Source organism: Apus apus, chromosome 2 (assembly GCF_020740795.1).
Source record: "Apus apus isolate bApuApu2 chromosome 2, bApuApu2.pri.cur, whole genome shotgun sequence".
Taxonomy (NCBI): Eukaryota; Metazoa; Chordata; class Aves; order Apodiformes; family Apodidae; genus Apus; species Apus apus.
Window position 1 is genome coordinate 601,446 of NC_067283.1, and position 13,758 is coordinate 615,203.

The 13,758-nt window shown below is 46.8% G+C and overlaps 1 protein-coding gene across 7 annotated transcripts in view; it reads left to right on the forward strand.

The window, feature by feature from the left end:
• Nucleotides 1-13,758, forward strand: part of MAP4 (microtubule associated protein 4) — a 159,193-nt gene that overhangs the window by 135,758 nt on the left and 9,677 nt on the right. For 4 of the 7 annotated variants that reach the window (XM_051610984.1, XM_051610985.1, XM_051610988.1 and 1 more), the window contains exons 14-20: nucleotides 846-946; nucleotides 1,898-2,110; nucleotides 3,528-3,705; nucleotides 7,496-7,555; nucleotides 7,719-8,041; nucleotides 10,340-10,468; nucleotides 11,945-12,037. In XM_051610984.1, the coding sequence (XP_051466944.1) occupies nucleotides 846-946; nucleotides 1,898-2,110; nucleotides 3,528-3,705; nucleotides 7,496-7,555; nucleotides 7,719-8,041; nucleotides 10,340-10,468; nucleotides 11,945-12,037 (1,097 nt within the window). The remainder of the gene's footprint in view (nucleotides 1-845; nucleotides 947-1,897; nucleotides 2,111-3,527; nucleotides 3,706-7,495; nucleotides 7,556-7,718; nucleotides 8,042-10,339; nucleotides 10,469-11,944; nucleotides 12,038-13,758) is intronic. The other 3 variants (XM_051610986.1, XM_051610990.1, XM_051610991.1) reach the window with 3 other exon arrangements.

Consider the following 13,758-nt stretch of genomic DNA (forward strand, 5'->3'; position numbering starts at 1 on the left):
TGACTGTGAGAGTGACAGAGCCCTGGGACAGGCTGCCCAGGGAGGTTGTGGAGTCTCCTTCTCTGGAGACATTTCCAACCCATCTGGACACGTTCCTCTAGGATTTACTGTAGGTGACCCTGCTCTAGCAGGGGAGTTGGACTAGATGGTCTCTAGAGGTCCCTTCCAACACTGACCACTGTGAATCTGTGTCACAAAGTAATGTTTTGTTCCATTGTTTGCTCTGGAGGGCAGTAGTTTTCCTTCTGTGAAACACAGGGAGCAGCAGCACCACAGGGTGGTTTCCACACTAACGAGGGTCCGTATGATCCACCACCTTAGAACCAGATTCCCACATTCCCCCTTTCCTGTGCCACTTCTCCCAGGAATCCTCCCTGCTTGCAGAGAGCTGCAGCACCTGGATGTGGGCAGGAGAAAGGAAGAAACAGCCCTGATGGTAGAAGCAGGTTAAAAACAGTGCCCTGCTTCAGGAGAAGTTAGTATAAAACCTGCAGGAGATCAGAACTTCACCATTAACATCCCAACAATGTATTTGAATAACTTGGAAGATGGGAAGCTTTGCTATTTTAATTAAACCAGGGGTTTCTTTCATCTGCTCTCTATTTTCCTGCTGGAATAACAGGAGGAATGGGATGCTAATGGCAGCTGGATGAGCTTTCCTGTTACAGGGAAAATCTTCTTATAGATGTTCTGATTTGGGGAAGATCTTCTAGGAACAGCCCATCTGTAACTGACTCAGTTCTGTCTCCTCCTGCCACTATGTTGAGTAACAGTGGACTAAGTATATTCTTTTTCTTTTGTTTTGAAGTTCACACCTAAGAAGTCTCCCTTTTTTTGCTTCCCAGGAAAACCAGAAGAGACCAAACCAGCTGAAGCCGTGACAGGGAACGATATCACAGCACCTCCCAACAAAGAGCTTCCTCCCAGCCCTGAGAAGAAGACAAAGGTAGGTGTCATTTCGCCTTCAGCCTCCTCACTTCTGGGGCTTTCCATTTGCCAGCTTTTCTGCTTCCTAAGCTGTGCCAACACTAGTTCTGTTTTCTGAGCTGCTGTTTGTGAGCTGTTCGACTGAAACAAAGACACGCAGTTGTCAGGCTGCAAACAAACAACTCAGCCTGTGGCAAATGGGATTGAAAGTAGATTTTAAAGCTTTATTTAAATTAATTCCCTGGTTGGTATTGGTAGTGTGGAAGTAGTAAACATGGATGGTAACAGTTCTGCTACACTGAAGCTCTCCTAGTTGTTTAGGACACATTAATTTGCATTGCAGTTAGCACTCAGAGATGTCTCTCAGGGTCTGATACTCTTATTTAGGGCCATTTAGGACACAGGAGAGAAACCTACTTTCAGAAGCTGGCAGCAAAACCCAACCCCAAATTCTCAGAGCAGTGGTAAAGGGGGGTGATTCTTGTCCCCCTGAAGGCAGTGGACGTGCCACCCTGGGGTTATCCCATGAGGATTTAGAGCCTGCATCCCCTGCGTGCGTGTCACTGGGAAGCAGGGTCCTGTGTGCTGCCAGGAGCCACCCCATTACTAATCCCAGCTTTACCAGCAATTCCTTCTGGTGCTTTAGATGTCTCTGGAATAAACCCCATGCTCTGGGGGTGATTGGCCCCCCTGGGCCAGGGGCAGCCCTGCTTCTGCTGCTTCGCTTGGGTCTTCTTCTTACGCTCAGAAAACAGAAAGCTAATTCTTATTTTTTAGTTGCTGTTGGTTTCATTTAAAACACCGTTTTTATGTTCTTGCAGCTCAATGTTTTGGTTTACAATGCGCTATTTATTTTTGGTTGTTGTTGTGTTTTATTTGTTTGGTTTGGTTTTTGTTTGTTGTGTTTTGTTTGTTGTTGCCGTCGTTTTGTTTTCCTCCTGGACTTGGCTTGTTTTGACCACCCGTAAAGCCTGCTGCCACCACACCATCTCCAAAGCCTGCAGCACCGAAAGCCAGGCCCCTGGCCACCACCAGCCCCAAGAGGCCAGCCTCTGCCACGCCTGGTGGCCCAAACAAAAAACCCACCAGCCCTACTACAGGTCCTACTTCAGCCACTCCCAAGCGCCCAGCCACCAGCACCACTCGGCCCTCCACCCTCACTCCAAAAGAGACTAAACCAAAGGTAAGAAACTGCCCCTGTGTGTGTGAGGGGAGCTCCCAGACCTTATCTACCCATTCACTCCCCTCAGAGTCAAAACATCCTTCTAGTGGGAGTCAGGAGAAGGTCAGGAATGTGATTCCCTGCGTTTGGAGAGCTGACCCATCAGCAGGAGCAGGTTCCAGTAACCCCCGTGTGGCACCAGACCCCAGGGGTTTCATTGTGTCAGGGCAGAGGAGGACATGAAACTTAACTCTATTGCCACAACTGTCACAAAATAACTCCTTATTTCTTTCCATGACTAAAGGAGGAGGGGTTTTAAAATACAGATCTTTAGGTGACAAACACAGAATAACCTGAATGCAGGCAAGAGCATTGGAAAACCAAGCAGGGTCCTTGGATATTCATATTGAGGGCTGGAAACAACCAGTCTGAACACCTCAGTGCTTCCCACTGACTCTCTGGCATTATAAAAACTGTTGGAAAAGAACTGAACATCCACTTCTGTGCTGAGGAAATACTGGAGATTTTCTCCAGTAAGAGAAAATTTGTGGGCAATTCTTAGTGTTACATCTTCAAGCTGGAGCAGGGTGACCAGGGGGGTTGTAAGAATGGGAAATGCCCCTTGAATTTTCCCTGTGTTAATTTATTATATGGCAGAAGAATTCAGATTGGAAAGAGAAGGTTAAAATCTGCTTCAGAAGCTTTTGATGTTTAAATGCTAGTGTTTCTACTACACACTTCAGCTTAAGTAACTGCATTTTAGTGTCTTTTAAAGCTAATTAAATAGAAATAACAAAGAGTATGAAAGCACAGGCATAAATCTGTCCTCCTGCCAACCAATATCTCAGTGTTGTTTAAGTTTCTGCATGATTCTGGATCCCTTTTTGATGAAATCCAAATATCATTTGTTTCCGTACATTAACTCAGTACTTTAAGACTTAAGAGATCAGTGTACAAAGTTACCAGGAATGGACATGAAATAGTTTTCCAAGTGTGCAATGAAACATGGACACTTAATTCTTGTGTCCACTGTGTTTTCATAAGTGCTTTCTTAGCTTGGGAGTAATTTCTGGGCATGAAGGAAAGAAATCTCTCCCAGAAGTGTTGCTTGTGGTCTGACACTCTCCATTTGGTTCAGAAATCACAACCTGGCTCACATCTGAAATGGCCTCCACAGGTCTGGATGAACTGAAATACTCAGGAGGGTCTGTGCTCTGTGTCCTGCACTGCAGAGTCAGTTGCTTCTGCATCTGACATTTTATACAGATATTATATATCCACTTAATTGTATCTTGAATCTTCTGCAGTGCCATGTGTCAGCAGTGCCCAACTGATGCCTTTAAGAATTTAAACCATTTATTTTAGGCTTTTTGTTGGCCAACACCTTGAAGGGACTACCAGTGCAACAGTGCCTCTAATGTAGCCTGTTCGTTCCCAGGTTGCAGATGCGAAGCCCACCGAGAAGAGGACCTCCCTCTCCAAGCCCCCATCATCTGCCTCTTCCAGACCTGCTGCCAGGAGCACCCCTGCCACTCCCAAGACAACGGCACCATCACCAGTCACTGCACCTGCTGCTGCAAAAAATACTGCTGCTTCTCCTCCCAAGAGGCCAACGTGTGAGTCCTCTCTTGGTTTTCTTCAGCTCTCTCTTTCTAACCAGCTGCAAGGTTCTGTTTGAGTAGCACCGTTGGGTCACCCCGTGGCTTTCTGACAGATTCCAGCACCCTGATGGCTTTTCCCTGTGGTTAGGTCATCCCCTGGCCCCAGCAGTTTATTAAAATTAGTCTCCTAATTAACAAGCTGCCAATCTTCAGGATCAAAAGAAGGGGGAAAAACCAAAACAAAACAGGCTGGGAGAGTTGGGGTGTTCAGCCTGGAGAAGGCTCCAGGGAGACCTGAGAGCACCTTCCAGTGCCTGAAGGGGCTCCAGGAAAGCTGGGGAGGGGCTTGGGACAAGGGCAGGGAGGGATGGGATGAAGGGGAATGGATTCAAATTGGAAGAAGGGAGATGCAGGTGAGACATTAGAAGGAAATTTTTCACTATGAGGATGGTGAGACCCTGGCCCAGGTTTCCCAGGGAAGTTGTGGCTGCCCCATCCCTGGCAGTGTTGAAGGGCAGGTTGGATGGGGCTTGGAGCAGCCTGGGCTGCTGGGAGGTGTCCCTGCCCATGACAGGGGGTTGGATCTAGATGATCTTTAAGGTTCCTTTCAATCCAAACCATTCTGTGATTCTCTGAAAACCTTGAAATGTAGTCACATAGGAGGAGCTGCAGCTGCTGTTAGCTAGCACTTCTGAGAGGTCAGCCAGGAGTTGGCTTGAAGCTTGGTGCTTGCTGAAATATCAGCCCTTTTCATTCAAGACAAGACAGGACCCTGTGCCAAGGCACCAAGACTGTAGGCCAAACTTTTTTCCCTCCAGAGCTTCCTCTTCCAAAACCAAATCTGAATGGCCTGCAAAGATCAGCTCTGTGTGATGCAGGGTTAATACAATAACTGAGCACGCTTGAGTTAAGAAAGAGAGTGCTACTACCTCTGTGCTTTGCCATAGCAACAGTCAGAATAAACACTAAAACCAGTTCAAAACTCAGGAAAAGCAAATCTCCAGAAGAGCACTTGAAGCATCCAGGCTAGTGCATCTGAGACACAAAAAAGGTTGAGCAGAAGGGGAGTTTTTTCACTCTTGCAGGAAGAATTTGGAGCTGAAATCACAGCAGCTTCATCAGAAAACTGTATCCCACTGTTGCCAAAGAGGGAACTTCCCATGAGTTTAACACAGCAGGAAACATGAGCAGTATATCAGCATCTTGCACACACCCTTTTTACTCCTTTTAATGGAGCTTGAGAGATTTAACGTCAGATAAGAATATAGTTCAATTCTCTCAAGGCTTTTCAAGTGACTAGGCCTCATTGGCAGGATATGCCAATAAACACGTAACACCAATAATAGGTGTTGGTGGCTTTGTTCTGTGAGTCCCAAAGCATGAGTTCATAACTCATCTCTCCCAAAAGAACAGAAGTGTTTGAGCTGTGCTGAAATCCTTTAGGCTAAATGTACATTTCGTGCCCTGTGCTCTGGGGGAAAACACCTTTAATCCTGTGCAGAGGAAGTGCTGCACTTTCCAAGAGCCCCATGTCTTAACTGACCCTGTGGACATCCTCGTAACATTAATTTTGTGTGGTCTTTTATGCAAACTGTAGCCCAGAATGCTGAGTATGTTTTAATGAGTGCAGTTAATTTCTCCTTCCAGAATGGAGACACAAAGAAAGAAGTGTTTTCTGGTACCGTTTGAAAAGAGATGGAGTCGGCGATGCAGAGATGCAGGAGGGTTGTTCCAAGTGGCAGGATGTACAGAGGGAAGGGGCTGCTGCAGCAGCCAGGGGGGTGGGACCCTGCCAAGGCACAGGGAGAGATGAGGTCAGCTGGAGAAGCTCCATCAGGAGTGAAAGCAGTTTTGTCTGGTGCTGGAAATGCATGGGAAGAGTCATGGCTGCTAGAAGAGGGAGTCCTGCTTGGGATGGGGAGAAAGCAAGAGTGTGAGGGAGGACAGATGGTTTGTGTTCACAGAAACATAGAATGGTTTGGGTTGGAAGGGACCTTGAAGATCACCTAGATCAACCCTCTGCATGAGCAGGGACACCTCCCACCAGCCCAGGCTGCTCCAAGCCCCATCCAACCTGCCCTTCAACACTGCCAGGGATGGGGCAGCCACAGCTTCCCTGGGCAACCTGGGCCAGGGTCTCCCCACCCTCACAGCCCAGAATTTCCTCCTCATGTCTAATCTAAATGTCCCCTCTGATGGTTTAAACCATTAAATGATACAGCTTCACTTCTTCCAGATATCAAATGTCGGGCATTTTCTCAACTAAACAGGAGCCACAGGCTGTGTGGTACTTGATGTATTATTTGTTTTTTGTGTCTGTACAAGACCACCTCTCTGTCTTTCAGACCAGAAAAAGACCAAAGTCTTAGACTGTCATTATTTTCCCAGCAGCTTTAGCATTCTGCAGGTTTTTCAACATCACATGCTAATAACACAGGCAAAAGTGTCCCAGCTTTTGGCTCCCCACTCACATGAGCAGCAATAACATCTCTTTAGAAATAGAATTACAGATTAGTCCTCTTGCCTTTATACCAAACTGAGTCTGTTCTGTCCATACAGATTTCCCAATTAAAGTTGTGGTCTCAAGGTATGAGATTAGGTTGGTTTGACAGGACCTTTTTTGAAGTGTTCGATATTAGTTATAGATCTGTCCTTTAGGCCTTATTAAATTACCCAAATGTGTTTCATCTCATTAGCTGGTATCTTATCTCTGGTGTTTAATTGAATGCTTTTAGCAATGTCTGGATGGAATGATCCAGGCTAACTTGGCCTGTAGCTATCTGCCTCTGTTGCTCGCTCTTTCCCATATTGCCATTCCGTAAAATACCCTGCCAGCTACTTGAATTTATCTGAAAACCTATCACTGTTAATGGAAATTAAATATTAGAAGATGGAGGTTTTCATAATTTCTATCTTAGAATTTTTTTCCATTTGGTGTTTGTTCTCAGTGTTGCCTTCCTTGGGCTGTTGAAACGAGGCAGGTTTTAGCCCAAATTGTTCATCACTGAGAGCAAAAAACCCTAGAATTTCATTATCTTCAAAATAAGGTTCTGCTTAGATTTTTCAGCCTGTGATTTTTCCTTGATCAGCTTTGTGTTTGGTTTTATTTTGCTTTGAGAACTCCAGTTCCTGCTTCAGCCTGTGCTCTGTCTGTGTGGAGTGTAATCAGGTCATGATCATTGGGCTTTGCCCCGAGGGAGGTTCAGTTTAGTGATCGATGGTTGGTTTTATACAATTGCAATAGGGACCAAAATACATGCAATAACTCCTGTGCCAGAAAACTGGCATTGGTTAGAACTGATCCAGCAATAATACCAAGGTTATTGGTGGACAATTGTGGGTCTGCTTTTGCTATTTAATAAAGAAAAGAGCTGGGGTTTTGTTTTGGGGGCTTTTGTTTGTTTGTTTTTAAGAAATGAAATTGGAAGGGGATTAAAATAATGTTAGTAAGTCTTGTCAGATTCAGCAGGTTTTTAAAAAAAACCAACAAGCCACAAACCTTACTGCATGTGTTGCACCATTGAATGCTGGTCCCTTTGGTGAGTTGAGCCTTTTGCTGGAAAACATGAGGATGTTTTGCTGTGGGGCTCAGGCAGGTGTCCAGACGGAGCAGTTAATTCTGGAGATGTTTCATTTCCAGCAGCACGTTAGAAATTGGGACTGTGGGTAAGGAGGCCCACGGGTGTGTGAGGAGCTGCAGAGAGCTCCTGAGGCTCTAGGGGAAGCTGTGCTGGGACTCCAGCCTTCTCACCTGTGCCAACTGGCTCCCCCTCAGCAGCACTAACTGCTCTGCTCTCCTGGGCAGCTATCAAGACTGACGCGAAGCCTGCGGATGCCAAGAAGACCTCAGCAAAGTCACCATCAGGTAACTTTGTTCCTCTTCCATCTACATCAAATCCTCCTTGTCCTGGGGCTCTGTTTATTAAATAGACCCCACTGTATGTCTTCAGGAGACTGAGGGCGTTGGTGTAAATGGCCTCTGACCCATCTTTTTTTGCCCCCTTCCCTTATCACTGTGATCATTGTAGCAGAGCTGAGCCGCCCCAAGAGCGCTGCTGGAAACGCAGTCAAAAGTAGCACCACCACAATTTCCACCACCACCTCCAGCTCTCCTGCTTTACCTGCAGCAGCCACAAGTCGTCCCAAACCCAAGCCTGCTGCAACCAAACCCACCACAACCTCAACCACCACAACAGATGCTAAAAAACCAACCACTAAGGCTCCCCCTAAGCCCAGCCCGGCTCCCAAGCCGCTCCGCCCCACCAGCAGCGTTTCTGCTCCGGATCTGAAAAATGTACGTTCCAAAATCGGATCAACAGATAATATTAAGCACCAGCCTGGTGGAGGAAAGGTAAGTTTCTTCAAACTTGGTCACAACGTGCACTTTGGTACAGTAGCTCTAAAGCCTTAGGGGTGCTCTTGGCTAATGTTGGTGGCTATATCCTCACTGCTCTCCTCGTGTGCGCTCTGCAGAGCTCCTCTTTGGGTTCCTGGTTTATGCACAAGGCATTAACAAGGCAGTGCTCGTGGTGTACAGAAGGAATCCACCTGAAGAGCCTTCCTGGTGTTTGCTGGCCTGTGTGCAGGAATTCAGAACTCTGGTTCTGTTTTTCTGTTGTACATCCTGCCATAGAAACTAGTTGGGACTGAAATCACAAAAGCTGGTCTGTAGTCCAAAGTTTTGCCTTTGAACAGAGGAACTGAGTCTGCTGAATGGAACAGGAGGTGGAACAATGCACTATGATGCAGGAAATCTGGATTCAGGAGCACGTTCTGCAGCACCTTTCCCAGGTCTAGGAACAGGGACCCTGTTCAACTCCTCAGGCTAAAGCTGAAATTAAGTGGATCTACTTAAACTGCTCTTTGGATAATCTGAGGTGGCCTCAAGAAAAGAACAGGGTAGAGCTGAAGGAGCTGTAGAGAAAGTGTGTCCTTAGAGCTTGAGGCTCTCCATCAGGGCTTAAATTACAGTTTCACTGTGAATGTAAATGATAAAGGTTTAGGGGTGCACCTGCAGCCCTCTTCTGAGGGCTTCAGTGGTGTTGTGGGTGTGCATAATGATGCTACGTGTGCTGGAGATGGTGTGTGTGCCAGGTGCAGGCAGATGGATGAGCAGCCTGCCTGTCAGCACAGGCCTTTAATTGCCACAAAGTGGAACAAATCTGCCCACTTTGCTGCAAGTCTACAGCAGTGAGGAGCTCCACAGATCCCTTGAATCTGATGCCAAGAGAGCACGTTTCATGCTGGGAGCCTTCACTTCCTCTCAGGAAGATGAAAGGCAAGGACACTCCTGGGCTGTGGTGCTGTGTGTCACAGTCAGCATCCACACACCATGGGTCTGCTTCAGAGCTAAGAGTGTCTCAGCTGTGCAGGGTCACAGTGCAGAGAGAGCTTCAAGGTCTAGGGGACAGAAGCTTCCACTCCCCAAAACAAGAGTTTCTGGAAATGAACAAACCAAGTCTGCTGAAAAATCCTTGAGGCAAGCAGGAGGGTGATCCTTCCATCTACTGTGTGTTGTAGCTTGACACCAAAGAGAAGCTCAGAAAGCTTCTGCCCTTTGGTCAGAAAGGACACAGAGATTGTTCTGATATTTTAAATCTGCACTGGGGTTCTGAGCACTGCAGAGCTTTTCAGCTTGCAGGGTTAATGTGTCAGTTTAAGTGAAATTACGTTTATATTTAATTGTACTGTCCTTTATTTTCCAAATATTTTCATAGAGTTAGAATCACAGAATCATAGAATGCCAGGTTGGAAGGGACCTCAAGGATCATCTGGTCCAACCTTGTTGAGTTGCTAAGTCCTAACAATTGTACTTTTAAGAAAATTGTCCTTGTGGTCTGATTTATGATGAGATGTTTTTAGAATCAGAAAATGCTGTTGGAGTGCTGGGTTTCTTTGTTTACTGTTCTGTTGCTGGTAGGTTAGTGAAATACAGGATTTATTCTGACCTCCAAAAAAATGCAAGTTCTGCTGCTCTTGCCTGGATCTAGAGTAGCAGAAGATGGATATTCTCAGGTAGTTGCTGATTTATTTTTTTTCTAAAACCCTGTACATTTGCATTTGGTTTTCTGCTTAGCTGGATTAACCAGGTCCACCAGCATTTGATGAGTTAAAAACTAAGTCAGTGGTTGATCTCAAAGTCTGAGTCAGATCAGTGTGTGGGTGTGAAAGCAGAAATGGCAGCAGAGCTCAAAGACCAAAACCCATCAGCCAGTGGGTGTGTTTGCTTCTGTGTAACGTCCTCCCTGGGAAGGAGGTGATCTGAAGGGTTTCTGAAAGAGATGGGGTTTAGTTTTTTGGCAGTTATAATGTACTAAGGTCACCTGGAGACCTGCCATCGTGACCATTGGGGAAACAGTGAGGTACCAGTGAAGGGCACCTATGAGCTTCTTGAGAAATGGAGAACTTAATTATTGCTTTATGACCCCAGGGTGCCTGTTCCAGCCCGGGTCCCAGGGATGTTGCTTCTCCTCCACCCCCTTAGTTCTGTCATTCCTGGGCTTGGGACTTTGCCTGAGGATCACAGCACATCAGAAGTTCTCCTGGGTCGTCTGTGCCACCAGGTTTCTCTGGGCAGCTGGTGTTCCCTTAGTCTCCTGCCCACACTTTTGCTGTTGCTGGTTGAAATCATCCATTTGTCTCCATCTAGGGGAAAATAGAGAAAAAGCCAGACTCAGCCGCTGCTGCCCGAAAGCCTGAACCCAGTGCAGTCTCTAAAATGGCTACTACTAAAACAACCGTATCAAAAGAGAGTGCCCCAAAACAACCCAATGGGAAAGTGAGTTCATTTCAGACTTTTCTCTGTGGGAGATGAAGGAAAACATTTCTATTTGGAGTCACTTTCCCTTCTCTTCGGCTCTTCTGCTTTCTCCTGTCAGTCACTGTTCCTTGCACAGACACTTTTCCAGTTCTTTCGTGTAAACCCTCAGATACTCTCAGTTCAACACACTCAGCCATCACTGCTGTAGGTGCCTTTTCCATGTCTGCTGTCACTGTAGATGTTTCCAGAGCAGAATCCTCCCTTTGCACTTCTGGGTAGATGGGCCTGACATTGGGTCAGAGGTTTCCCTTCCAGCCAGTTCTTCATACACGGCGCTGGTTTGGAACTGGGAAGAAACAGCTTTAGTGAATGTTCACAGAATATTAAGGGCTTCATATCTTTCCTGCAGTATTTCCCACCCAGTCGTAGCCATCTAACTGTGCATGAGGTGGTCACCATTCAGTGGGTTGCTCCAAAGCTGTCGTGACATGGGATTGCAGCACGAGGGGCCGGGCAGTGAGGCAGGAGTGCTGCAGTCCTGGTTTAATTCCCATTTTAGCCTTCATTGCTTATGAATGGACGGGGTCTGTGCCTCTAGAGAAGTCAGTAAACCACCATAAACCACTACAGTACATTTTCAGAGCTGCTGTTGCACTGAATCCAGTCTTTCTGAACTGGCCAAGGAGTTTTTTGAAACCGGCTCAAGTGAGAATGTTCTGGTGATTCCTTTTGTGCTTCAAATTCATCACCCCTTTCTAGAAGGTTCCTTAGTTACAGCTTCTGCCACGTTTTGTGCTCTGTTGAATTAACTCCCAGACTAAACATGTGTTGTGACTAACCTCTGTGAACACGGGCCTGTCACTAATGCCCTTACTGCCCTGGTGAGTAAAAGCTCACTCCTTAGCTTCTTCTTCTGCAGCTTGAAAAGCCCAAGTCATTTTAGCTTAAAGGAGGAACAGTCTCACTGCCATAACTCATCTGATGAAATCCAACTGCAGGTTTGACAGCCTTCACCAGCAGAATTGTTCCTCAGACCAGGCTTTACTGCCCAGAGGTTCTGAAGAGCGTTACCCAGGACAGAGGGACACCGAGTGCAGACCCAGAGCTGGTGACAGCCTTGTTGGGAGTGGTGGCCCCGTGGCTTTGGCCCGTGGTTCTCCCTGCTCTGGGGCAGCTCTCACCAGAGGGCTCCTGGGAAGCTCCACAGGGGACAGGCAGGAGCCCAGCCCTTGGCTGATGCCAACCCAGGAGGACCTGGAGGAGCCACCTCCCCGCAGTGCCTGTGCCCGCACTAACTCTGTCTCTGCAGCCTCTTGTTCCCCTCACTTTTTTTTCCTCACTCTCCTCCTCAGTTGCTTTCACACCTAATATGGGTTGAGTTTAACACAGCTCCTTGTTCCCCGCCCCGTGTTCGAGCATCCATTCCAGCCTGCTGTATGACAACTCTAACCAGTCCTCTTCCCTTGTGTTGTTTTCCATTCTGTAACATTCCAGGTCCAGATAGTCTCCAAAAAAGCGAACTACAGCCATGTTCAGTCCAAGTGTGGTTCCAAGGACAATATTAAGCATGTCCCTGGAGGTGGGAATGTAAGTATGGGCTGTGGGCAAGCTGTCTTTCTACTAACACCTTCTCTTGTACCATGTATTTACATGTCAGTCGTACAAATGCTGTGTGTCAGGCAGAAAAGTGTGGCAGTTTCAGGGCTTCTGGAAACCATGGGATGTTCTGTGTGTGTTGTTTCATGGTGCTGCAGATACACCTGACCTATTTCTCACATGGTTTCTGTGACACTGGTGACCAAATGTAGGATGTGCACGTCACTGACCCCAGGAGACAGTTCACCATGGATTCCCTCTGCAGTCAATGGAGGCACCTCATCCGTCCTCTGACCTATTTTAGATGTCTGATCTTTTTTAGATGAAATAAAATGTGCCCTAGAAGCACCCATTGCTCTCTGCTGGCTAACAGAACACGTCTGAGTCAGATTAATTTCACCTCTTGTTTCATGAGAAGAGAGACTTCAAACAAGGAGGAGGAAAAGACTCTGGGGCTTAATCTTTGAGCTGCAATTAATTTCTAAATTTAAAGGCTACTGGGTTCTCTGGCAGCAGAGTTGAGCTTATTAAACTAGAAAGTTAACCCTGTGTGCTTGGTTTGGAGAATTAGATCCTGAAAGTGTCTGACAAAAAACCCCAAGTGACTATTTAGATACTAAAGCTTTTGAAAATACAACCATAGTTTGGCAGGCTTGTTTCCTGGGGGTAAATCTGCACTTCCTGAGCAAACCCACTCTGGGCTGGTTGTGCTAGGGATGCGTTGCAGAAATAGAAAGATTGGATGGTTTCAAAAAGACACCGGAGTCCTTAAGCCCAAGGGAGTGTCTTCCATTGATATTTGAACACACCAGGTTCCTGAGGAGCCACATCCAGTGACCACATCTTGGGATGTCTCCTCTGTTCCCAGTGCCTGAGAGCCAGCAGCACAGAAGCTCTCTGTGTCCTTGCTTTGGGTAGGGGTCATGGCGCAAATACTCTGTGTTTTGGGGCAAATAGCCAAAAATTCTGGGGCCAGACTTAGTGTTGCTGTATGGTCAGTGTGTTCTGTTTGAGTTCTGGCTCAGTGGATGCAAATACTACATAGGACCTGCCCATGGGGCCAACCACCCTGGCCACTTTTCCTGGGAAATACATTTGTGTTTGGCTGAACCTCTACTCTCCATGACCAGTTCTTCCTTAAGTCTTTACAAGAGGCAACCAAATTTGGCTTCTTAAACTTGCTCTCTGCAGCTTGGTTGCCAAGAACGTACAAGGCAGATGTTGAAGCTTGACTCCCCCTTGGGAGTCTCTGCTGCTCTCCTTGCCTTTCAGTTTGTGGGTTCCCACCAGTGGTGGGACTTGCCTTTCCTGTTTGGTATTTCCATGACTTGTGGAGCTCATGCAGGAGGTTTCTCAGTGCCACAGAAAGAAAACCTGATGCTGAGACCATCATGGCAATTAGGTGCCCTCATCATATTTGTTAGCTGTGCACATTTCTGTTCCTGCTGCCTGTCTCTCCTGGTTCTGTCCCCCAGGTCTGGAGCAGTCTGTGCATGAGCAGTGTCTCCTGGCAGGAGTTCCTTTGGCTGTTAAAGAGCAGCTGCTGCAACAAAATGCACCCAAAGGAGCTGTTGTTTTAGAACCCCCTGGTAATTTTGCCACTCCCACCCTGAGTAGCCTTGTAGTGGAAGGGGTCTCAAACACACTTCTCCTTCATTTGAAGCCAACAACAACATGATTTAAATGCAGGGGATATTTTCCTTGCCTGATTA